This window comes from Orcinus orca, chromosome 6 (assembly GCF_937001465.1).
Source record: "Orcinus orca chromosome 6, mOrcOrc1.1, whole genome shotgun sequence".
NCBI lineage: Eukaryota > Metazoa > Chordata > Mammalia > Artiodactyla > Delphinidae > Orcinus > Orcinus orca.
The window spans coordinates 71,775,454-71,799,298 of record NC_064564.1 but is presented as its reverse complement, the minus strand read 5'-3'; the positions used below and the strand labels follow the sequence as shown (position 1 = coordinate 71,799,298).

Below are 23,845 nucleotides of genomic sequence, written 5' to 3'. Positions count from 1 at the left end.
TATATTACCTTCCGTGGCAAAAGGGAATTTTCAGATGTGATTAAATTAAAGGTCTTGAAATGGGGTGATCATCATGGACCATCCAGGTAGGCCCAATATAATCACAAAGGTCCTTATAAGAGGGAGACAAGAGGGTCAGAGATGTTAGAGTGATGGCACAGCTGGATGGGGGCCATAAGTCTTGGGTATCTAATTATGCTGTTTGTTGGCAGCTGACTTGTGCTTCTAGTGGACTGTTTCACTAAACGTTTTGTGCTTTTGGATTGTGAGTCCTTCCATGCAGTTTTATACATGGGAAACTTGTACAGCCTGGGTTGAATGCATGGCCTTCCAAAGAAGCTTTATATTTGTTTTTACCAGGTGCCCCAAGTGGCCAGTGACATATTTTTAAGTTAAATTTTTAGTGTGTGGATTTCCAGACCATGAAATTTTGATGGACCAAAGAGAATCTTTATATCCTTCGTGATTTTTGGAATCCACACACATATTTGTACTAAACTAAATGCCTTTATTGAGAATTTGTTTATTTAGTTCAGCAATATTTGTTGAGTATGCTAGGCAGAGTAGGTACATAATTGAATATGCAACCATTCTTGAGGAGATGGACGTAAAAGCAGGAATTTAGCTTTAGCATGATAAATCTTGCAAGGGGCATGAATACAGGTAAGCAGCAAAGAAGAACCATTAACAATGGCTGGAATAGGAAGGGCAAAGTGGGCATTGCCCAGGTGCTGGTTAAAATGAGCCTTGTATTGCGAGTAATAATTTTAAAAAAAGATGATAAAATGACAAAATCATATGTTTGCTTTATCCTTAAGATGGCACTATAAACTCACAATTCCTTTGTAGAGAAAGGATACATAAAAATAACTGTGATTTATCCAAAAATTTCACACAACCCTTATAATATAAACTAGAAAGGCTTTTGTGTGTCAGACACTAAGGGCTTGTATGTATTATTTTCATTTAATCTTTACAGCACCCTTAAGAAGTAGAGACAAGTATTTGCCCCATTTTTCAGATTAGTAATAGGAGTCAGAGATGGTGTGACTTGCTTTCAGTCACAAAGCCTATAAGTGGCAAAGCCAGGATTTAAACTGAGACAGCCTGAATCTGGAAACCGTGCACTTATCACTATGTTTCCCCTATTTATAGTAATCCACGTTGAAAATGCCACAATATTAGAATGACCGGTACAAAAACCCTCCCCCCACCTCCACCAGCCCCCATTCTGGCTAAATCACACAGGAAAACAAGTCCCTTGCATGAGAAGAAGTCAAAGAACCCATGCCTTAGCCCCCAGAGAGTGACAGAAGACATTGGGCACCCGGAACACTGTGTTAGAGCTGGTTCTCACTGCTCTGCCCAGACTGCAGTCGGAGGTTTGTCCTGCCCTCCCTTGGCAGATGCCCCTCCTAAGCCCTCCCTGGGCATCTGGTCTCATCGAACTTAGCGCTCTGATTGTGCTGACGGGTTTACATCTCTATTTTCCTCACTAACATGTAATCTCCATGCTTAGTATAATGCCCGGAGCATAAATTTCTCAACAAATCTTTGCTAAACATTTTCTTCTTCCACGTTAAGCCAGACCTTGCATCAGAGTCGCTATTTTCCCAGTAGCATCTCCTTTGCTCCCTACTATACATAATCTCCAACCCAGACAGCAACTTATAGGAGAGAAGGCAATTTGTGTGAAAAAGTAGTTTCCATCTGAAGGACTTATGTGTTTAGGTGAGAATTGGAATAAATGCTAAGCCTGGGTTTAAATGGTTAAGCAGTATTTATTAGCTAGTATGCCTTCCCCTGGGGCATTTCTAAACCTGAGAAAATGATACTGTGCTTACCGTTCTTCCATATTTTCATCCAGGTGAAGTACAGTTAAAATGAAGGCCAAGGCAACCTGGAAAAGGAAGAGAAGTATCCAATCAGCGAATCCTGCAAAAGGGGCATGAGTAAGGGAGGGTAAGTTCATCTGCTCACCTTCCACTTCCTCTCTTCTCTTCTATGAACTTCAGGTTGTTTCTCAGCAACAATTGGTAATAGTTACCTCCTGCCTTTTTGCCCTAAGTCAATAATTAGCCCCCAACCCCTGCTCCCCACTCCACTTCCCAAAGCTAGTGCTCCAAGTAGTATCTCTGGTTTGGCAACCTTCAGAGCAATTTTGGTAGCCAATAAATCCTCTTGAGTGAGGGAAACTTGGAACCTTTGGTATTGGGGATGGAGTTGGTAGGAGAGTTAGGAAGTTCAGAAGACAGTCTTGTGAGGATTACAGCACAGGTTTGGCAGTGTTGAGTAAAAATTCAAACGAGCCGATTGTAAAGATCTAATTGGCTTTATTGAACAATTCATGAATTGGGCAGCAGCCCATCTAGCAAGTAGAGAAGAGCTCCAAGGAGTTGTATAAAGTGGAAGCCTTTTATAGACAGGAGGGGAGAGGCAAAAGGAGAGAGTGGATTACTTCATCTTCCCGTGAGGGATGGGAAGGGCCTATGTGGCTGATTACCTCATTGGTGCTGACCAGAAAATTCCAGACTGACCTGTTAAGACTACAGTCCTAGGGGAGGTTATAACTGCAGTTAGGTTACCTACTAAGTCTTGGTTTGCTGATGTGGGGCTTAGCACGAGTGACTCTGTTTTGGGCTTGTTGTTTCTTTTTTTCAAGAACAGTGAAGCAGATCAAGGTACAAAGCCAAGCCCTACACTAGCTGCTGAACTTGGACAGATTTAGTTTTCCTACTTACAAAATGGAAATATCACTAGCTCTACCTCATGGATTGTTGTAGGATTAAATGAGCAAATACATGTAAAGGTCTTTGAACGATGTCTGAAAATAATAGGTATTCAATAAATGTTAGCAATGATCATTACCATGGATTTATGTAATCTGTAAGCAAGGAGTCTGGTGAATGACTTCATTCCTTCACCACATATTATAAATCCCTTATTATGCACTACATACTGTGTTAGGTCCTGACACAATCTTCAGTTCTTTATTCAGCAAATATAACTAAGCTCTGGACAGGAATAATGCTTTGAAGAAATTATAATGTCTAATATGCTGATGAATTAGTCAACATCTTGAAATCTTCCTTCCCCAGTGTTTCAACTCTGTTTAGGGATGTCCCCCCATAGGTAATTAATCATCATAAATAGAAAGGATTTGAGTTACAAAATTTTGCTTTACTATAAAAGTTTATTTTATTTTCTCCATGAACTTCAGGATGTTTATTTTGTATAGTGGAGTATTTTTTGTTTTCTAAGTAATGTGGCATTTGAGGAGCTATAATGCTTTTTACAGATTAATTTACGGGTTTTGACATTCTTGAGTGGGAAAACCTCCCAAATCCATGAGCACAGTGGATTTTTGGCCACACAAAGCAATTAAGAGGTTTGGGCTTTAGGGTCAGAGAGACCTGACTGTTAAATTTCTCCACTTAACAGTGGTAAAATCTTAAGTAATTTTTTCACTTTTCTGCACCTTGGCTTCCTTATCTATAAAAAGGGATAATAATATATCCACTTTGGGGGATGTTTGGTGGGTTAAATTCATTCATTCATTCATTCAAGTATTTATTTGTTGAGTACCTACTATATACCAAGACATTCTTCTGGGTACTGAAACTACAATAGCAAATAAAACAAGAAAGAGTTGTTGTCTTCACAGAGTTTACATTCTAATAAGATAAAATTTGGGAGAAAATTGAGATTATGTGAAATAAAACACTCCTTAAAAATTAATTATTGCATCCATGTTTGCAATGCTTATGTCACACATAAAAAGGCTTAAGAAGCATTTAAGTGTGGCAGAGGAGAGATTCAAATTAGAATTGGCAGTTATACAGTGAAGATATTCTGATAAAGAAAAATAATGTTGAAAAAAGTTAATTGCTAGTGAAGAGATTTTCAAATTATTTTTTATTAGGTAATCGTAATTTCATAACAGCTGTTTGGGTATACAAATATGTATACACAATTTTCTAAACATGTAAATAAAAGGCAGTAGTCTAGTATATCTGCTTGAATTCATATTACTCAAAATATTACTAAAACATTTATTTTAAAAATCAGTAAAATTGTTTAACCCATTATAAAAATCTGGGGGTATGTGTACATAAACATTTTTAAGCTTGCTTTACAAAACAAGAGTGCAATTTCTATCCAAGTGTTCAGAGTGACTTTCAAAAGTAGTTTAAAGGGGGAAAAAAGAAGGTAGCATTGCCTTGTAATACAGCATTAATTAATACTGACTTATACCTTGGGACATTCATGAAAGATCCTTTGTTATCACATATGGTAAAAATATTTAAAAATTAATACTCCATTTCTATGAATAAAACATAGAAAATAAGACTTTATTTTCTTAGATTAACTTGTTACTGTGAAAAGCTGCATTCATTCTGCAGACATTACTGACACCTCACATTATTACTTCAAAAATATTTATGATACTTGAACTTCAAAAGAAAACCCACAAGACCTATTCTCCTCCCAGTACATTCACTGAATGCAGATTTAAGTGAGCACATCTCATTTTGATTGTGCCCTTTATTTGCATACTTTAAAATGACTACAATATAGTACATTTGTATTTTTAACTGGTACCAAAATTAAGATGAATGATCTAGGCAAAACCAGCAGCCTGTACTTCTAGTAACAGTTGTCATATGCAAAAAAAAAAAAAAAAAAAAAAAAAAGCCCTGAGTCAGTATTTTTTGCAAAAGTAATGAAAAAGAGTGCTCTGAAGTCATTTTATAACTTATGAAATGGTTAAGACTGTCCAGTATTCATTTGTCTTTTTTTTTTTTCATTTTGATTGAAGAGAGGTATGGCTTTGTTTAGTTAATCCAATTCAGATCATTCCTTAATACTCAATTTCATTTAGGTCCTCAGAATATCCTGATGAGTGCTGAGTTATATCTTCCATTTCTGTCAGGAAAGACAAATAGACAATAATAGTTTTCTCTATTTTTACTGCAGAAAATACTTAATTTGCATTCTTATGATTTGAGACTATTGCAAAATCCCTTTTCAGTCAAACTTATATAATTGTAAAAATATTGTTACCCGCACAGGATCCTGCTTGAAATTTAACATCATCAATGGCAATATCACTTCTTATTGACACTCCCCGAATGGCTTCAAAAATTATCTGAAAAATAATGAAGTTTGAATTTAGAAATAGAGTCATCCTGGTGAAACAATGCTGGTCAAGGGCAAATCCAGGCTGTATGGGTCTGGAAGCCTAGATTGTTCTCAGGGGCCCCCTTTCAGGAAAATAATACAAAATCACCAATTCAAATTTAGGTACAAAAGGGAATATTTATTTGAAATTTAAAGAAATTCACAAAAATTACTGGAGCCTTGGAGATTCAAGTTCCTTTCTTCTGAGACGTTTTTAGGCAATTTCCCAGAAATGCCCACCTAGAAATGCCTCCTGGTGGTGACCTGGTTTCCGTCCCCACCTAGAACATTCTACTCCCGGTACTCACAGGGCCTATGAGAGTGAGGGGCCCAGAAGCCTAAGATCCCTTAGGCTCTCCCTAAAGCTACCTTCATAGTAGTACTAGGTGGGAGAATTAAAATGACGGATGAGACCCAAGTATGAACAGCAACATATAACAATTAAATTTACCAAAAAGACAATGGGTCACTTATCATGTTAAATACCATAACATCCAAGACACAGCCCAAGAAAAAGAGGAAACCAGTTTCATGACTTTAGATCCTAGAAGAAAATAACTGATCAAATATTCAGGTTCTAAGGAAAATAGATCATATTACCAGCTCTAAGGCTGCTCTGATAATGGTTAATAAACCACCGAATACTCCAGGGAGGCTTGTAGGTAATGAAAATCGTCCAGAAGACACATTTGCTCTACTCATTTTATGAGCAAATGACTCCCCATTGAACTAGTTTATGATTTAAACTAAATCAGAGACTATAAAGTGGATAATTAATAAGCATATGAAACTATCTTGAAATTAATGACTCAAAGAAGCTTTAACGACGGAAATGTTGCAAAATAACATTAATAGAAATTCTAAAGATATGACCCTAAACAAGAATCCAAATAAATGGCAAAAAGAGGAAAAAATGTCCTAACACATCTTGATAGGAAGACATATGAGTGTAGTTAATAAGTGTTTTGGTTTTCTGGACAACAGTAAAATCTGTTTTTTGACCTCCACCTCTGCAATGGAAGTATAATAGGAAAATCACCTGATGGAATTATACCCTGAATTGTCTTCAGTTGGGCCAAACACTTGATTTCATACAATCCTCTCCTTTGAATTTCCTTCATATTTGAGTGATCACCGTTTTATAGCATCATGATTGCCCCTTTGTATTATTCCCCTATTTGTATCTGTAGAAATTCTATTAAATAATTGTGGTTATTTTAGAATTAGATAGAAATATTATTTTTTTCTTTCAGTTTAAGTATATTATTTTTTTCAAAAGGTTACTAAGTCATTAGCACATAAATACTAATTGTTGGGACTCCACTACTTGATAAATGGAACATTAGCTATATTTTGGTCTAGGGACACCAGGAAAAAAATTACTGAGATTAAGGGTACCATGAATAAGAAAATTTGAAGACCTGCTCTTAGCTCAGTACCCAGCACATAATAATTCCTACTAAATGTTAGGCAGTATAATGAACAATATGAATGATATAAATATTTCATTGAGCTAAGAATTTGTCTAACACTCTCTTTCAATGGTATCAAAATATAAGAAATCAGGGAGGAAAATACCTGAGAGCAGAGGAGGAAAGGTAAGCAAGGAATCCAAAGGAAATAAAATCATTTTGTGTTTTTGATCAATGGTGAGTCAGGTTCTGCTTAGCACTTTAATAAATCCCTTAGGAAAGGACATGATTAAAATTTTGCCACTTAATGCATTTTTTTCTACAAAGAAAAAAGTCTGATGACTGGAATATCATCCAGAGGCCACCCAGGTATTTCCCCTATAGGATAAATCTCAAATGACGGCAGTACTACAGCATTCTAAAAATCACCTACACCTGCCCACCACCACTAGTGATGTACACATTTACTTCTCTAGTTCTGTGCATTTTCCTGATCTCCAGTCTCATAGCCTATTTTTTACTTGACACACCCACTTGGATGTCTGATAGACATCAAAAGCTTTGCACATCAAAAACCAAACCAGACCAAACCAACTGTTAATTTCCCTCCTGCACATACCGCCCTCACTCCTCCAGATCTGCTCCACCTAAGGTCTTCCTCATCTCAACAAAGAGTGACTCCACTCTAGCAGTTGCTCAGGTCAAAAACTTTGAGGTCATCTGGACTCTTTCTCTCAAACCCCACATTCCACACGGAAGGAAGTCCTGTGGGCTTCTGATGACATCTCACTTCTGCTGCACAGCCCAACCCACCACTCCTACTCCTCTTGCAGGAGCCCCCAGAGTCTACTCCACTGCAGCCTACCGTCCATGTAGTACCTGGAGTGATCGTTTTAAAATATAAATCAGACTGTATTACCTTAAAGCCATCTGATGGTTTCTCATTGCTTTTGGAATAAATTTCAAACTCTACCATGTCACCCAAGGCCTTACATGAGTATTCCCTGATACTTCTTTGACCTCATTACCTGATCAGCTTGACTTATTCTTTTCCATATCACTTATTAACACCTGATGTTACATTGTATATTTTTGTTTCACATTTTCTACCTCTCCACCACTAAAATGTAAACTAAAAAAGAGTAGGAACTCTATGCTATGTGCATTGCAGTATCCCCGGCACTTAAAAATAGTAAATGGTCAATAAATATTTATTAAAAGGAGATATTTTGGCCTTATACTATAGGATCTCAGTCTGGATGCCTGATGTAGCTATTGAGATTACCAAGTCTGCCATGGTTATAAAGACCAGAGATATTTGGGAGAGAATATATTTTTAGAAACAATAATAGTATCTTTTTATAGTTTGGTACTTTAAAGTTTATAAACCCTTTCACAAGCATAATCTCATTGGACCCTCACTCTAACTCTGGTGATATCAGCACGGCAGGCATTATTACCCCATTTTGAAAATGTATAAACAGTCTCAGAGAGGATAACATTTCTCCAAGATCACTCAGTGCTTGTGGCACCCAGGGCAATGAGTGTATTTTGGGACTTCTATGGTGGGAGGGAACGTAGAACAGTGGCTTAGAGATACAAACTTTGGAACCAGTCAGATCTGGGATTGAGTTCTCACTCTGCCACTGACCAGCTGGAGATTTAGTTTTCCCCATCTTTAAAGAGGAGCTATAATATCAATTGGAAGAACTCATGCACAGCTCTCAGCACTGTAAGTACCTGGCACACAGAAGATGGCCATTTGCACATGAGTGTCTCTGTGTTTTATTAGACACTAGGATGTTTTGGAGAACCTAGTTCATCGTGGTCTCCAGACAGTCCTGAGGGAATCACAAAATCAAGAAGAAAATTCCTCATGGCAGGTTCACATCTGTTCCATTCTGAGCCAAAGGGAATGGTCTGGAATCTTCTTTCCAAATTGAGAGCTGAAAGTCTCTCAGGTCATTCCTCACCTTTGAACTTGAACACCCCAAGATGCCACCCCAGGTGCCTCACTACTTTGTGCTCAAAAATATTTTCAAACAACAAGCCACCTAGCAAGTCTAGTATATGCAAGGACCTGTACCTGGCCCCCAGGTTAGATGCTGGGAAGTCACCTGTTCCATAGAACTCAAATTCTAGAGCTCTTCTGCATCAGCATCATTTGGGGCTTTTAAAAAACATCTGTGCTCAGGCTCCACCTGAGAGACTCAGATTCCTTTCTCCCAATAGCAGAGATTCTTCATCTTTAGAGTGCATCAGAATCACCAGGAGGCTTGTTAAAACATAGATTTCAGGGCCCTAATCCCCAGAGTTTCTCGTTCAGTAGTTCTGAGGTGGGGTCTGAGAATGTGTATTTCAGGCGAATTTCATATTAGGTACATATGCATTTCAGGTGTTGCTGCTGGTCTCAGGACCACACTTTGAGGACATTTGAATAGGGTAGGAGTATGAGTGCCCTGATAGCCTAAAAAATTAATTCATCATCTCTGAATGATGATCAATGATATCAATAAGTTCCTGAGTGATCCATTTTCCTTCTGTAAGCAGATATTAAATCACTATCAAAATTATTCCTGGGGCTTTTTATCTTTGCTAAAGTTTTAGATAATTTTATCCATGCCGAGATAATGGGCCAACAGTAAAGAACGGCACATCTTCCCTCTGTCATTTGTTCTTAGCAATCCAGCACCCTAGATGGCACTGTAACCTGGTCACCTGAGCTTCTGCAATTCATTCCCATTTAGATCTGCAGAAAATTAATTTTGGTTAAGGGCTGGTGTAAAATAATGTCTTTCTTTTGGATACTTCTTCCTTAAATCTTCCTTCAAGATTTGCTTAAACCAAGCGGCCAGTGGTTGAAGTTGAGGGGTGCTGGTCCAGAAGCAAGGATGAGGAGGAAGTAGGGCTTTTAGCTGAAGGTCACACCTGGAATTCTATAGAGCAATTTCAGGAATAGTCAGGGGTCTGATGATATCTCCCCAGAGCTTTCTGGAGCCTTGGCTCACGGCAGGCAGGTGAAGTCAGTGGCTTTCAGGAGGCGGCTGCTGATTTCTAGACTAACTGGCTGCTTAATCTCACCCATTGGAATTGAAAAGGCTCTTTCTTATTGCTGTCCAGATTCCCTTGTAATTGGGATCCTGTAGGATGGAGGTCTTCTACCGCCCGTGAGAAGACCCAAGGGGAGACCCAGGACATAGGATCAAGACTAGTTTCTTCTGCATCAGTGCGGACAGAGGCTTAAAAATTTACTCTGGACCACATACTCTGTTAAATAGAAGCTTACAACAAAAGCCCTTGTGTGCGGCTAATGATGAGTGAAAGATGCAGCTGCAACAACTAATTAGGTAACACCATGTTTAGAAGAAAGAGAGACGCTGTTTTGGAAGTTTGCAGGATACACAGAATATACCTGACACTCAGAATGCACCAAGACAAAAATAGATACACTTTCATCACTGAGTTGCAAAAATCACTTTATGCATAAATACCCAAAGCTTTCTCTTTCTGCCTAATTTCCCATTCACTGCTTAGGTTCAGTCAATGTAGACTAATTATTTTTACTCTTAAACAAGTACTGCCTTTATCTATGACCCTGAAAAAGAACAAAACATTCTTGATGGTAGCAAGAAAAAGAAAGAGCATCAGAAGGTTAAAGGAACATTTCCCATCACTTGATTCTCATCTCTTTTGGCTTACCTGGTGTCGCCTCTCACAGGTGTATTCAATCGGCACTCGTAGCCAGGAGATGCTCTGCTCACCTTTTCTTCTCCATAAGAGGGACTCTTCACTGTCACCTTCCTTTTTCAAATAAACATTCAGGAGGCCAGTCCCTGCTCCATACATGTGGTAGAAAAAAGTCAAGCAGTGTTTTCCAGTGACTCCTCGTAGAGGCCTGGACAAGAGTCGTGCTTTTTGTCCGTACACCATGTGGGAAGCCTCGATGTACATGTAGTAGCCTTGACAGCAATGCAACATCAGGTATTGTTAAAAAGGACACTAATTATATTCGCTTCTTTCTCTTATATATACATGTATATTTTTCCAGATTATTTTCCATTATAGGTTATTACAAGATATTAAATATCGTTCCCTGTGTTGTACAGTAAATCCTTGTTGCTTATCTATTTTATGTATAGCAGTTTGTATCTCTTAATCCCATACTCCTAAGTTATCCCTCCCCTCTTCTTTCTCTTTTGAATAGTGTTCTTGGAAACAAATCAGAGTCAATGAATGACTTCACTACAGTACTGATAAAGGATTTATAATTTTGGAGAATATGTATAATCCAAGGAGGATAAATATGCTACAAAATTTAGACCATCAAAATAAGTGTTTTCATGTAATAATTTATAATTCAGTTTAATATACAGGAAGTAATAAATATACTAGTATTGTGCCACTGAGGTGGCAATTAACATATCAGAATTTATCCTACTAATTCGTGGACAATACTCTGAGCTTCTAGACACTGGTTTAGGGGAATAGTCAGGTAGATCTGGGTTCAAGTCTTGGCTCTAACATTTGTTGTCTGTGTGACTGTGGTCTAATGGATTATCCTCTCTGAACCTATTTTCAATTTAAAAATAAGGATTAATAAACCTGTGCTACAGAGGTGTGAGAATTAAATAATGTGTGCGACATATGCTCACATGTAATACATATTCAAATATGAGTTTCCTGTCCTGCCCTCTTTCCTGAGGTTTTCTGTGACACTTCTTGAAAATATAATTATATAATATTTAATATAATTATATATGACATTTTATATATTATATATCTTATACTATATACTGTACATCATATACATGTTAATTATATAACACTTTACATTTCCATTTTCCTTTCCTAACTTTAGTTTGCTTTTTAATTTACTGGTTTCAGGCAGAAGCGGAATTAGTTCACATGTAAATAAGGCAGTGGTGTGTTGGAGCCTGTTTCCACTGGCTCCCAACAATCAATTGTGTGATTTCTGTTGGTAGGTCCAAATGGCTTCACATTGGTAGTTTGAAATGGGCCATGATGGAAGTATTTACACCACAGAAATGGGACAAAACTACAGATCAGCCTTCCCCGCAAAATTGAGCTGGTTGGTATTAAATAATTACCATGAAGCTACTGAAACAGGCAATATAGTAATAGTAATTTCTAGAATAATACAGCCATAATATAATTCTGTGCACCTGTGGCTCATTTTTAAAAAAGCCTTGCACTCTACATAAGTAGCTCTTAATCTTTGCTCATTTGATGAAAACTTTATATCTCTTCTACCTGAAAAAATATGCACAGGTTTTTGTATGTGATTTCATTGTCTTCTTTGCCAATATTGATTTTTTTACATACACAATCTAAAAATAATTTTTACATAGTGTTATCTATTATTTCACACACAAATTAATGGCTGCATTGAGGGGAAAAAAAGAGATCCCAAATAATGCATGCAAATGAAATGGCTTCTAGAGCATCTTTATAGTTTGAAGTTTAATCAATGAGGTCCATTCATTTCCCAAAAGGCAGTGCGTGAGATACCCCAACCAGAACTGATCAGAAGCTCCACCTACGCTCCTTCAAGGCACTCCTCCTCTTCCTTTCCCTCATTTCCGTAAAGACCTGAGAATCCTACATGCTATTAAAAGGGTGGGAGAAAGAGTCCTACCCAATTTGGTCTTATCAAATAGTGTGCACTGTGCAACCCCTTCCCCCAGCGTTTCACTCAGTAATCACCCTGAAAAACTGGGCGATCAGAGTCATGGGGTGTGGGCTTTGTCAACCAGTCATCCCCATGACCTGCTCTAAAATATTGGGAAAATATTGTCATGTTTCTGGCATGCTCGCCAATGACATCCTCATTACTAAAATCAGTGGTCAATTTTCAGTCCTGGTCATTCTTGTCATCAGTAGCATTGGACAGAGTAGATCACTCCTGCCTCCTAGAAGGACTTTCTTATCTTGGTCTGTGGGAAGCTGACCTCTCCCGGTTTTTCCCCCACCTCACTGCTTACTCCTTTGCTAGTTCACCCTTTCTTCTCTGACTTCTTGACCCTGGAATGCTCCAAGGCCCAGTTTTTGAACTTCTCTATTCTCACTCACTCCTTTGGTGATCTCATCTTGTTTCATGGCTTTAAATGCTCTGTGTTGTCATATCTCAAATTTAAATTTCCAACCTCTTTTCTGCAATCCAGACTTGTTTATTTAAAGTGCCTAGTAGACATCTCCACATATTGTCAAGTAGACATCTCAGACTGAACATGGTCAAAACGAGGCTCCTAACAGCCTTGCCCTAAAGCCTATCCTACCCTTTCTAGTTGACCAGGCCCCAAACCTGGCCATCATATGCCACTCTTCGCCTCCTCTCACTCTTCACATCCAGATGGTCAGGAATTCGTGTTGGTTCTACCTTCAAAATATGTCCAGAATCCAGTCATTTTTCTCCTCACCACCTGCATTGCTACCGCCTGGTCTGAGCCAGTGTCATTTCTCAGGTGGATTAATACAACACTTCCCAACTAGTCTGCTTGCTTTTACCCTTGTTCTCTGCAATCTAATCTCAACATAGCCTCCACAGTAAACCTTCTAAAACAAAAGCTAGATTTTACCATTCCTCTGTTCAAAACCTTCCATTGGCTCAGCACTTCACTCAGAGTGAGAGCTGAATGCCTGAAAATGTTTAGGGCCCCATACGATCTCCTGCTCATTCTCTTAGCTCTCTGATTCTACCACCTTTCTCCTCACTCACTCTGGGTTGTGTGGTCACACTGAGTTCCCTACTGTTCCTGGAATACAGTAGGTATACTACCACCTCAGGGCCTTTATGTGTGCTAAACTCTGCTTAGAATGGCTTTTCTCTCATATAATCTCAGGTCTCGCTCTCTCACCTCTAACTCTGCTCAGATATTACCTTTTCTATTAGGCCTATTCTGACTACACCATTTCAAATAGCAATTCCTTTCCTCTGGCACCCCTCTTTCTCTATACCCTAATTTATTATTTTCCACACCATTTAATTGCCTCTTAACATACTGTATGATTTTCCTATTTTTTATGTTTGTCTCCTTCCTCTGGAACACACAAAGGCAGAGATATTTCCTTGTTTACTTCACTATGCCTCCAGGTCCTAGAACAGTGCCTGGAACATAGTAGATGCCCAATAATATTTGTTGAATGAACAAATGAATTTTTTCCACAGCTCTAAGCCACAGACCTGTTTGACCATTTCCAAAGCACATGGCTCTACCAAGGTCCCTCCAGTTGCATGAGGATCTTGGCAATGAGACATGTACTTGAATAGGATGCTCCAAGGCAAAGCTGGAACAAGTCCAAGTTTTGATAAAATTAAAGTCATATCAAAGCAAGTGTTCTCAAGCTAGTTCCACACCATCTGATGTATTTTTTAACCAAACACACATTCTTAACTTCATTATCTTCATTCTTTCACTGGCAATAAAATTGCTACACAAGAAGCACTGGGGTTTTTACACCTTTAGCAATGAGAGGAAATTTTGTTGTTCTTTTCTCTAATATTTCCTAACTTAAGCAAGACTAGATATAAACAAATACAGATACACAAAATCCTTACAGAAGGGTGTATTTAATTTAATTCCATGGAAAATAAAGTCAAAGCATGAGATGACCACGGTTTCTCACCTACTATGCACAAAGGTATTCCATACTATCCTATACATAAGTTAGTATAGCACAGTGAACTGAAACCCTACTTTAATGCATGTTTAAATTAAAAAATATTTCCTCCAGAAATAATTCTTAGGTAAATAAGAAGAAAGTCAAAGAAAAATAACTTTGGTGCCTGGCTTTGGGGCACTCAAAAGCCTACTTGAATCCTAAGAAAAGGACCTTGGCTAAAGATGAAACACTCAGTTGTGGGGCGGGGAGGGCTCCTCTGAAAGATGCTGTCACTGGGAAACTGGAAAGTAGAGACTATTGTGGGTCTAAAACATGAAGTGTTTTCAGAGTGGAAAGGAAGCAATAGATCCATCATAAGTGAGAGATGACCCAAGAAGTATCTTCCGTCTAGTGATGATAGTGCATCCCAGTGATAACGACATGAGTCCTGGCCAAAATAGTCTGAGGTCCTGGAAGAGAGGTAAACCTCTAATCACCTCCAGGATTATCTAACTGAATTCTTTCTTTCGTGAGTACTGTGCACTAATCATTTAGCCTCAACTGGATGAAGCATTACTCTGGTAATGCTTTCAGCTCATGCGTCTCTGGGTCTTGGGTATCTGACTGAAGCCATTACCTAAGGCTTCCAGTTCCAGAGATTGTTGTGTTTAGCACCATGAAAGATGAAATGAAAGCTCCTAAGGTGTTTGACATGTGTAATTGTGCTGCTTTTGGAAGAGAGGGGTAACATCCAGGGGAGTGTCAGTATAACTGTGCCTCTCTGGGGCACTGGCACCAGTCTGCTTTTCTTGAGTAATGCTGACCGTTCCAAAAATCCTTCAGGTTTTTTTGTTGTTGTTTTTTTAAACGGTTTCTATTTTAAGCACATATGCATATTCCATAAGGCAATACTGATTTAGACTAATCTAGATCAACATCTATACCTAAAAATAATTGTAACATATTTGTCAACTGATCAGAATTTGTCCCTTTGATGCCCAGACCAATTATTCCTCTTGATTCCAAATATGTTTTGCTTCTTGACTTGCATGTGACACTTCCTTTCCCCAGAAAAGATCACAGCTTCACGGAGAGCCAGTCTGCCTCACATGTGTTTGGAAAGCAGAGAAAAGCCCTGTGTGTTGACAAGCTTTGCCACATTCCAACTCCAAATGCTGTCTGTCTCAGCAAACAAAAGCTATGGATTGGAGCCAGGAGCCCCAGTGCTGAAACCTCAGACTGGCTTACGTGTTCCTGCACATGAAGGATTCCAGTCTGCAGAAGGGATTATTAACTAGAGAAAACAAATCACTTTCTCTCTGTGGATCACTGTTTAACATTCAAGACGGGGGTTCCAATGGGTCTACTGGGAGATGAGGGTCCCATCTGTTCTTTGCTCAGCAGCTGTGATGTGTTGAGACACACACCATATTTGTAATTTGGAGCAGTGAAGCAGCTGTTCCTCTAGTCTAGCAGCCGCCTCTCACCAGGGCCAGGAAGGAGTTGGGGGCCGTGTGGAATGAATAGCTAGCTGCTTCATTAAGCTGAAAGAGGATTCTTAACAATCAGGGAAAAAAGATACCAATGCTTTGGGAAGAACAACTGCTAAATGCGTCTCTCTAAAATTGTTCTTTGCTATATCTTTTAAATGATTTTTAAAGCTCTGTCATAAATGAGGAGTTATTATTTATTGGGTACAGAGTTTCAGTTTGGGAAAATGAAAAAAATTTCTGGAGATGGATGGTGGTGATGGTTACACAACAAGGTGTATGTATTTAATGCCACTGAATTACGTATGTAAAAATGCCTAAAATGGTAAATTTTATGTTATGTATATTTTACCGCTATTTTTTTTAAAAGCCTGTCATAGAAGCCTTCTCTTGTGTAAGCAGAGTCTGACAATATCAGAAACTAGTGTGACAAGTTATGAAAAGATTGAGGGAGATTGGAGATTTTAATAATCTGGAGCCAACTGCCCCAATAGTTACAGCCTAGTTGGGTAGCATCATTACATGTCTGGATATTAGTACCAAAATTCTTAAAAGACAAGGACTTGAATGAGACTGCTATTAAATTTCAGCTATATAACCAACACATTAAAGATATAATTTTGAATTTCTTTTGTCTGACAGCACACTTTTATAAATAAATGTCATTATTTGGTATTTTAATGTATCATTGATATTTCTACCACACAAGAAGGGGGTGTTCTTAGAAGTGCATAAGACTCCTACGTTTAGTAAGTAGCATGTCGGAAGAGAATTTAATTGTCAGAAGTACAGAAGATGTATTGAAACACTGAACAGTACCACAAAAGAAACTGATGGTGTCTCTTTCTTTGGAAATTGTTAAGAAAATGATGAATAGCTACTTTTCTAGGATTTGGTGGTAGGGAGAAGAGAGGGAGGACTGGATGACTTTTAATCTATTCACTGGTGGACTCAGTGAGCTAGGAAATGCTACAGTTGAAGGCATTTTCTCACTAAACTGGATAGCTATCTGTTCCTTTATTTATTCTACTATCTTTTGGCCACAAAAATCCATGTAAACTCCAGGGCAACTAAAACAATTGTTTAAAAAGAATTCTGGGGCTTCCCTGGTGGCGCAGTGGTGGAGAGTCTGCCTGCCGATGCAGGGGACACGGGTTCGTGCCCCGGTCTGGGAAGATCCCACATGCCGCGAAGCGGCTGGGCCCGTGAGCCATGGCCGCTGAGCCTGCGCGTCCGGAGCCTGTGCTCCGCAACGGGAGAGGCCGCAGCAGTGAGAGGCCCGTGTACCGAAAAAAAAAAAAAAAAAAAAAAAGAATTCTGACAGCATGGCATCATATAAATGTTAATAAAATTTCAATAGCCAATAAAACCCTTGGAATTTTGTTAAGACTTGTCTTCATTATCTTGTAAAGAAATAGCATTAGTGTCAGGGAACTTTCTGATTCTGCCAGGATAGAGCTACTCAAGTAGATGGTGACAAGAAATGGATAGACAAATCCACCAGAGTCCATTCTAGCTCAAGGCAAGTCAAGATTTATCTGTCACAAGTGCCTTTATTATTTTATTAAATAAGGAACCGAATGGTGGAGCTAGAATTTTTTTTGTCTTTGTTCTAGTAGAATGACATATTCTATGAGATGACTGACTTAAACATTGAAAATGTTTCCCCAACTTTAGTCACACAAATACTACCATCATGATATATATATTTACTTATCCACATACTACCTGCACTGTTATTCATTTAATATTTTTCTTTAAATAGATTCCAGTTTTGCTACTTAAATCCATTTATTCAAATAGGAAATGCATGTTAGCATGAAAACAGAAAACAAGCTATAAATCTGTGAAATAATGGCTTTGCTGTACTGATTGTATATTTTTCTTATACATAAATATTACTATCAAAAATATTCATCCACTTACCCCTTAAATTACCCAGTGGTACTCTGGAAAACATTGGTTTAAGGTCTACCAAACCTTCTGGTTTCTACTAAGTCATTTTATTTGTAAGCATAGGCCATGATTTTCTATTTATAAAGGCACAAGTGACACAAAACACCGAGTCCAAGAAAGTATCCCAGAGATGAGCATCAGATTTTGTAAACTAGTCACTCATTATAAAAATAGTAATACCGTTCACTTCAGTGGAGTTTATATAGTATCAAGCCTTTCAGAAATATAACCTCAGTTAATCATCACAGCAGCCCTAAGAGATTAGCAGGGCATCCACTGTGGTATTTATTTTACACATGAGGAAACTGAGGCTCAGAGAAGTTATGTGACCATTTTCCAGGTTATGCAGGTAGCAAGTGGAAGAGTCAGCTCACTGTGTACCCATTGGTCTTTCCACTAGACCACATACACCATGCTACGCCCTAGAACTGGAAACTGCATCAGCAGTTAGTGAGTCAGGAACTACGGCTCCCCTGGAATTGCTATGTAGGATGATGTATTGATTCTGATAGACACACAATAAACTATATCGTAGCCTTTCTGAACTTCCTTTTTAATTTAATGAACCTATATTTACTGACCATCTAATGTAGTTGTCTGTAAAATAGCTTTGTATGCCTCTCCTCTATTTTCTCTTGTATATGTTCTTCCAAGTGTAAATTGACAGGCTTTAAGGATGGGAAGTAAAAAGGCAGAATGCAGTATATGAGTACAGGTATATCCTCTGAAAGTCCCAGAATGCATTGCATTCAAAAAAGATTCTGCTGTCACTAACACCTAACAAATACCCTCCAGTCATCAAAGAGAAAGATACTGTTGCTGGTCCAGCATTTGAGCCTGTCACTTTATTAAAGTATGGAATAAGAAATTCAGCCAATTTTGTACCCTGCCATTATTTTACAGCCTGTATTTGAAAAAAGAGACATAGAAAAGATTGTTAGGACTAAATGTAAAAATAGCAAAAACTCAACAATGCAGGCAATAGAAGACCTTTTTGGATGTAATTTCATTATTGTTTAAATTGTACATCTAATCACAGGCAGGTTTGCTATTGCTCTCCCAGGATCCAAGCAGACAATAATTAAAATTACTTTGAATGAGTTTCAGTGCTTTAATATTTAAAATGTGTATGTTGTCTTAACTGATCTATAAGATCTTGTCTACCTCCAGCATCCTATAAATCTATGAACTGTTACTAAGCCAATTACATTTTCTTATTACTTCAGACCATATCCCTGTTGAAGAGAAATTCTAGTGACATTCATCTAAGCAACCGTAAGTACATTTACTATGTAAGTCACTTCTTTAAAAAAATAGGAGGTGGACTTCCCTGGTGGCGCAGTGGTTAAGAATCCGCCTGACAATGCAGGGGACATGGGTTCGAGCCCTGGTCCGGGAAGATCCCACATGCCGCGGAGAAAGTAAGCCCGTGCGCCACAACTACTGAGCCTGTGCTCCAGAGCCCACAAGCCACAACTACTGAGCTTGCGTGCTGCAGCTACTGAAGCCCATGCATCTAGAGCCCATGCTCCACAACAAGAGAAGCCACCGCAGTGAGAAGCCTGCACAGCGCAATGAAGAGTAGCCCCCGCTCACTGCAATTAGAGAAAGCCTGCATGCGGCAACGAAGACCCAACGCAGCCAAAAATAAATAAAATGAAATAAAAAATAGGAGGTAATTGTTAAGTGGTTTCTACCATAATTAAATTTAAAAGGCATTTGCAGTATTTTTTTTTACTATGATAGTTGTCCCCAATATTTATTACTCAAGATTGAGAGTTATAAAGGGAAAAAAGTAGAATAGTCTCTCAGACAGTTCATAGCCAAAGGCAGCATAAATGTAAATTTTAATATTCTGCTTCTACTACTCCTTGCCAAAGACAGAACACCATGCAATAACGTAATACCAGATACAGCAAGATCTTGGGTAGAACAGCCAGGAAATATCAACAAAAGAATACAGTTGAAAGAGACCAGAGACACATAGAGCTCATTCAAAAACATTATGATGGGTTGGTTTGTAGTGCAGAAGAAAACAGCAAATGCCTTCAAATTTTGAGTATAACAATCATGCTCTTAAATATATGATGCTAAAAAAATGAAATACCAAGGACATCCCCTTGTGGATAAGTTGAGTAACTTGTAGCTGACCTACGCTTCCGCTGAGAAAAATTATTTTTAAAATGGATAAATTTTTTTTAGAAAACATCTGTTTTGAAGTTGTCAGAGAGCTTCCCAAGCAGCAAGAACTTGAGGGGCCAAGATCCCTGAGACAAGGGAAGGTCAGCGAAGTGAACTCAACATTCTTCAAGCTGCTTTCCCCACTGGGGCATTTGCCTATTCAGTTTAGAAGTTAAGCAGAGGGCAGCTAAGAGGCAGAGAAACCAACAGTTCTCACTGTGGGATGATAAAAACTGGAGTTCAGGGCTGCAAAAGCAGCTGGGGCTTGAGGATCAAGTTTTGTGAGAAATGATACACACAGCAGAGTGAGCAATCTTCCCTTGAGGCATGTGCCAAATTATTTTATTTATTTATTTCTTATACAACATGTTCTTATTAGTTATCTACTTTATACATATTAGCGTATACATGTCAATCCCAATCTCCCAATTCATCCCCCCCCCCCCGCCACTTTCTCCCTTTGGTGTCCATACGTTTGTTCTCAACATCTGTGTCTCTATTTCTGCCCTGCAAACCGGTTCATCTGTACCATTTTTTTAGGTTCCACATATATGCGTTAATATACAATATTTGCTTTTCTCTTTCTGACTTACTTCACTCTGTATGACAGTCTCTAGGTTCATCCACGTCTCTACAAATGACCCAGTTTTGTTCCTTTTTATGGTTGAGTAATATTCCGTTTTATATATGTACCACATCTTCTTTATCCATTCATCTGTCGATGGGAATTTAGGTTCCATGACCTGGCTATTGTAAATAGTGCTGCAATGAACATTGGGGTGCCTGTGTCTTTTTGAATTATGGTTTTCTCTGGGTATATGCCCAGTAGTGGGATTGCTGGATCATATGGTAATTCTATTTGTAGTTTTCTAAGGAACCTCCATACTGTTCTCCATAGTGGCTGTATCAATTTACATTCCCACCAACAGTGCAAGAGGGTTCCCTTTTCTCCACACCCTCTCCAGCATTTATTGTTTGTAGATTTTCTGATGATGGCCATTCTGACCAGTGTGAGGTGATACCTCATTGCAGTTTTGATTTGCATTTCTCTAATAATTAGTGATGTTGAGCAGTCTTTCATGTGCCTCTTGTCCATCTGTATGTCTTCTTTGGAGAGATGTCTGTTTAGGTCTTCTGCCCATTTTTGGATTGGGTTGTTTGTTTTTTTAATATTGAGCTGCATGAACTGTTTATATATTTGGGAGATTAATCCTTTGTCTGTTGATTCATTTGCAAATATTTTCTCCCATTCTGAGGGTTGTCTTTTCATGTTGTTTATAGTTTTCTTTGCTGTACAAAAGCTTTTAAGTTTCATTAGGTCCCATTTGTTTATTTTTGTTTGTTTATCCATTACTCTAGGAGGTGGGTCAAAAAATATCTTGCTGTGGTTTATGTCAAAGAGTGCTCTTCCTATTTTTTCCTCTAAGAGTTTTATAGTGTCCGATCTTACATTTAGGTCTTTAATCCATTTGGAGTTCATTTTTGTGTATGGTGTTAGGGAGTGTTCTAATTTCATTCTTTTATATGTAGCTGTCCAGTTTTCCCAGCACCATTTATTGAAGAGACTGTCTTTTCTCCATTGTATATCCTTGCCTCCTTTGTCATAGATTAGTTGACCATAGGTGTGTGGGTTTATCTCTGGGCTTTCTATCCTGTTCTATTGATCTATGTTTCTGTTTTTGTGCCAGTACCATATTGTCTTGATTACTGTACCTTTGTAGTATAATCTGAAGTCAGGGAGTCTGATTCCTCCAGCTCCATTTTTTTCCCTCAAGACTGCTTTGGCTATTCGGGGTCTTTTGTGACTCCATACAAATTTTAAGATTTTTTGTTATAGTTATGTAAAAAATGCCACTGGTAATTTCATAGAGATTGCATTGAACCTGTAGTCCAAAAAATGCTTTGGGTAGTATAGTCATTTTCACAAGATTGATTCTTCCAATCCAAAAACATGGTATACCTCTCCATCTGTTTGTGTCTTCTTTGATTTCTTTCATCAGTGTCTTATAGTTTTCTGAGTATAGGTCTTTTACCTCCTTAGGTAGGTTTATTGCTAGGTATTTTATTCTTTTTGTTGCAATGGTGAATGGGATTGTTTCCTTAATTTCTCTTTCTGATCTTTCGTTGTTAGCGTATAGGAATGAGAGAGATTTCTGTGCATTAATTTTGTATCCTGCAACTTTACCAAATTCATTGATCAGCTCTAGTAGTTTTCTGGTGGCATCTTTAGGATTCTCTACATATAGTATCATGTCATCTACAAACAGTGACAGTTTTACTTCTTTTCCAATTTGGATTCCTTTTATTTCTTTTTCTTCTCTGATTGCCATGGCTAGGACTTCCAAAACTATGTTGAATAAGAGTGGCAAGAGTGGACATCCTTTACTTTTTCCTGATCTTAGAGGCAACGCTTTCAGTTTTTCACCATTGAGAATGATGTTTGCTTTGGGCTTGTGGTATATGGCCTTTATTATGTTGAGGTAGTTTCCCTTGATGCCCACTTTCTGGAGAGTTTTTATCATAAATCGGTGTTGAATATTGTCAAAAATTTTTACTGCATCTATTGAGATGATCATATGGTTTTATTACTTAATTTGTTAATATGGTGTATCACATTGATTGATTTGCGTATATTGAAGAATCCTTGCATCCCTGGGATAAATCCCACTTGATGACGGTGTATGATCCTTTTAATGTGTTGTTGGATTCTGTTTGCTAGTATTTTGTTGAGGATTTTTGCACCTATATTCATCAGTGATATTGGTCTGTAATTTTCCTTTTTGTAGTATCTCTATCTGGTTTTGGTATCAGGGTGATGGTGGCCTCGTAGAAAGATTTTGGGAGTGTTCCTTCCTCTACAATTTTTTGGAAGAGTTTGAGAAGGTTGCGTGTTAGCTCTTCTCTAAATGTTTGATACAATTCACCTGTGAAGCCATCTGGTCCTGGACTTTTGTTTGTTGGAAGATTTTTAATCACAGTTTCATTTCATTACTTGTGATTGGTCTGTTCCTATTTTCTATTTCTTCCTGGTTCAGTCTTCCAGATACCTTGGAAAAGGTATTTCTTCCTTATACCTTTCTAAGAATTTGTCCATTTCTTCCAGGTTGTCCATTTTATTGGCATAGAGTTGCCTGTAGTAATCTTTCACGATGCTTTGTATTTCTGCAGTGTCCATTTTAACTTCTCCTTTTTCATTTCTAATTTTATTGATTTGAGTACTCTCCCTCTTTTTCTTGATGAGTCTGGCTAAGGTTTATCAATTTTGTTTATCTTCTCAAAGAACCAGCTTTTAGTTTTATTGATCTTTGCCATTGTTTTCTTTGTTTCTATTTCATTTATTTCTGCTCTGATGTTTATGATTTCTTTCCTTCTACTAACTTTGGGTTTTGTTTGTACTTCTTTCTGTAGTTCCTTTAGGTGTAAGGTTAGATTATTTATTTGAGATTTTTCTTGTTTCTTGAGGTAGGATTGTATTGCTATAAACCTCCCTCTTAGAACTGTTTTTGCTGCATCCCATAGGTTTTGGATCATCATGTTTTCATTGTCATTTGTTTCTAGGTACTTTTTGGTTTCCTCTTTGACTTCTTCAGTGAGCTCTTGGTTATTTAGTAATGTATTGTTTAGCCTCCATATCTTTGTGTTTTTTACGTTTTTTCCCCCTGTAATTGATTTCTAATCTCATAGCATTGTGGTTGGAAAAGATGCTTGATATGATTTCAATTTTCTTAAATTTATCAAGGCTTGATTTGTGACCCAAGATGTGATCTATCCTGGAGAATGTTCCATGTGCACTTGAGAAGAAAGTATAATCTGCTGTTTTTGGATGGAATGTCCTATAAATATCCATTATCTATATCTGGTCTTTTGTGTCATTTAAAGCTTGTGTTTCCTTATTAATTTTCTGTCTGGGTGATCTGCCCCTTGGTGTAAGTGAGGTGTTAAAGTTCCTATTATTGTGTTACTATCAATTTCCTCTTTCATAGCTGTTAGCATTCGCCTTATGTA

At 38.0% G+C, this 23,845-nt stretch overlaps 1 protein-coding gene across 4 annotated transcripts in view; it reads right to left on the bottom strand.

Annotated features, from left to right (window-relative positions):
- Nucleotides 1-3,897: 3,897 nt before the first annotated feature.
- MAMDC2 (MAM domain containing 2) overlaps nucleotides 3,898-23,845 on the bottom strand; it is a 168,420-nt gene continuing 148,472 nt past the window's right edge. For 2 of the 4 annotated variants that reach the window (XM_049710931.1, XM_004276410.3), the window contains exons 13-15: nucleotides 10,293-10,552; nucleotides 5,065-5,149; nucleotides 3,898-4,926 (exon numbers count right to left, since the gene is read on the bottom strand). In XM_049710931.1, coding sequence (XP_049566888.1) covers nucleotides 4,862-4,926; nucleotides 5,065-5,149; nucleotides 10,293-10,552 — 410 coding nt within the window. In that variant the 3' untranslated portion in view covers nucleotides 3,898-4,861. Of the gene's footprint in view, nucleotides 4,927-5,064; nucleotides 5,150-10,292; nucleotides 10,553-23,845 lie in introns of those variants that run through there. The other 2 variants (XM_049710932.1, XM_049710933.1) reach the window with 1 other exon arrangement.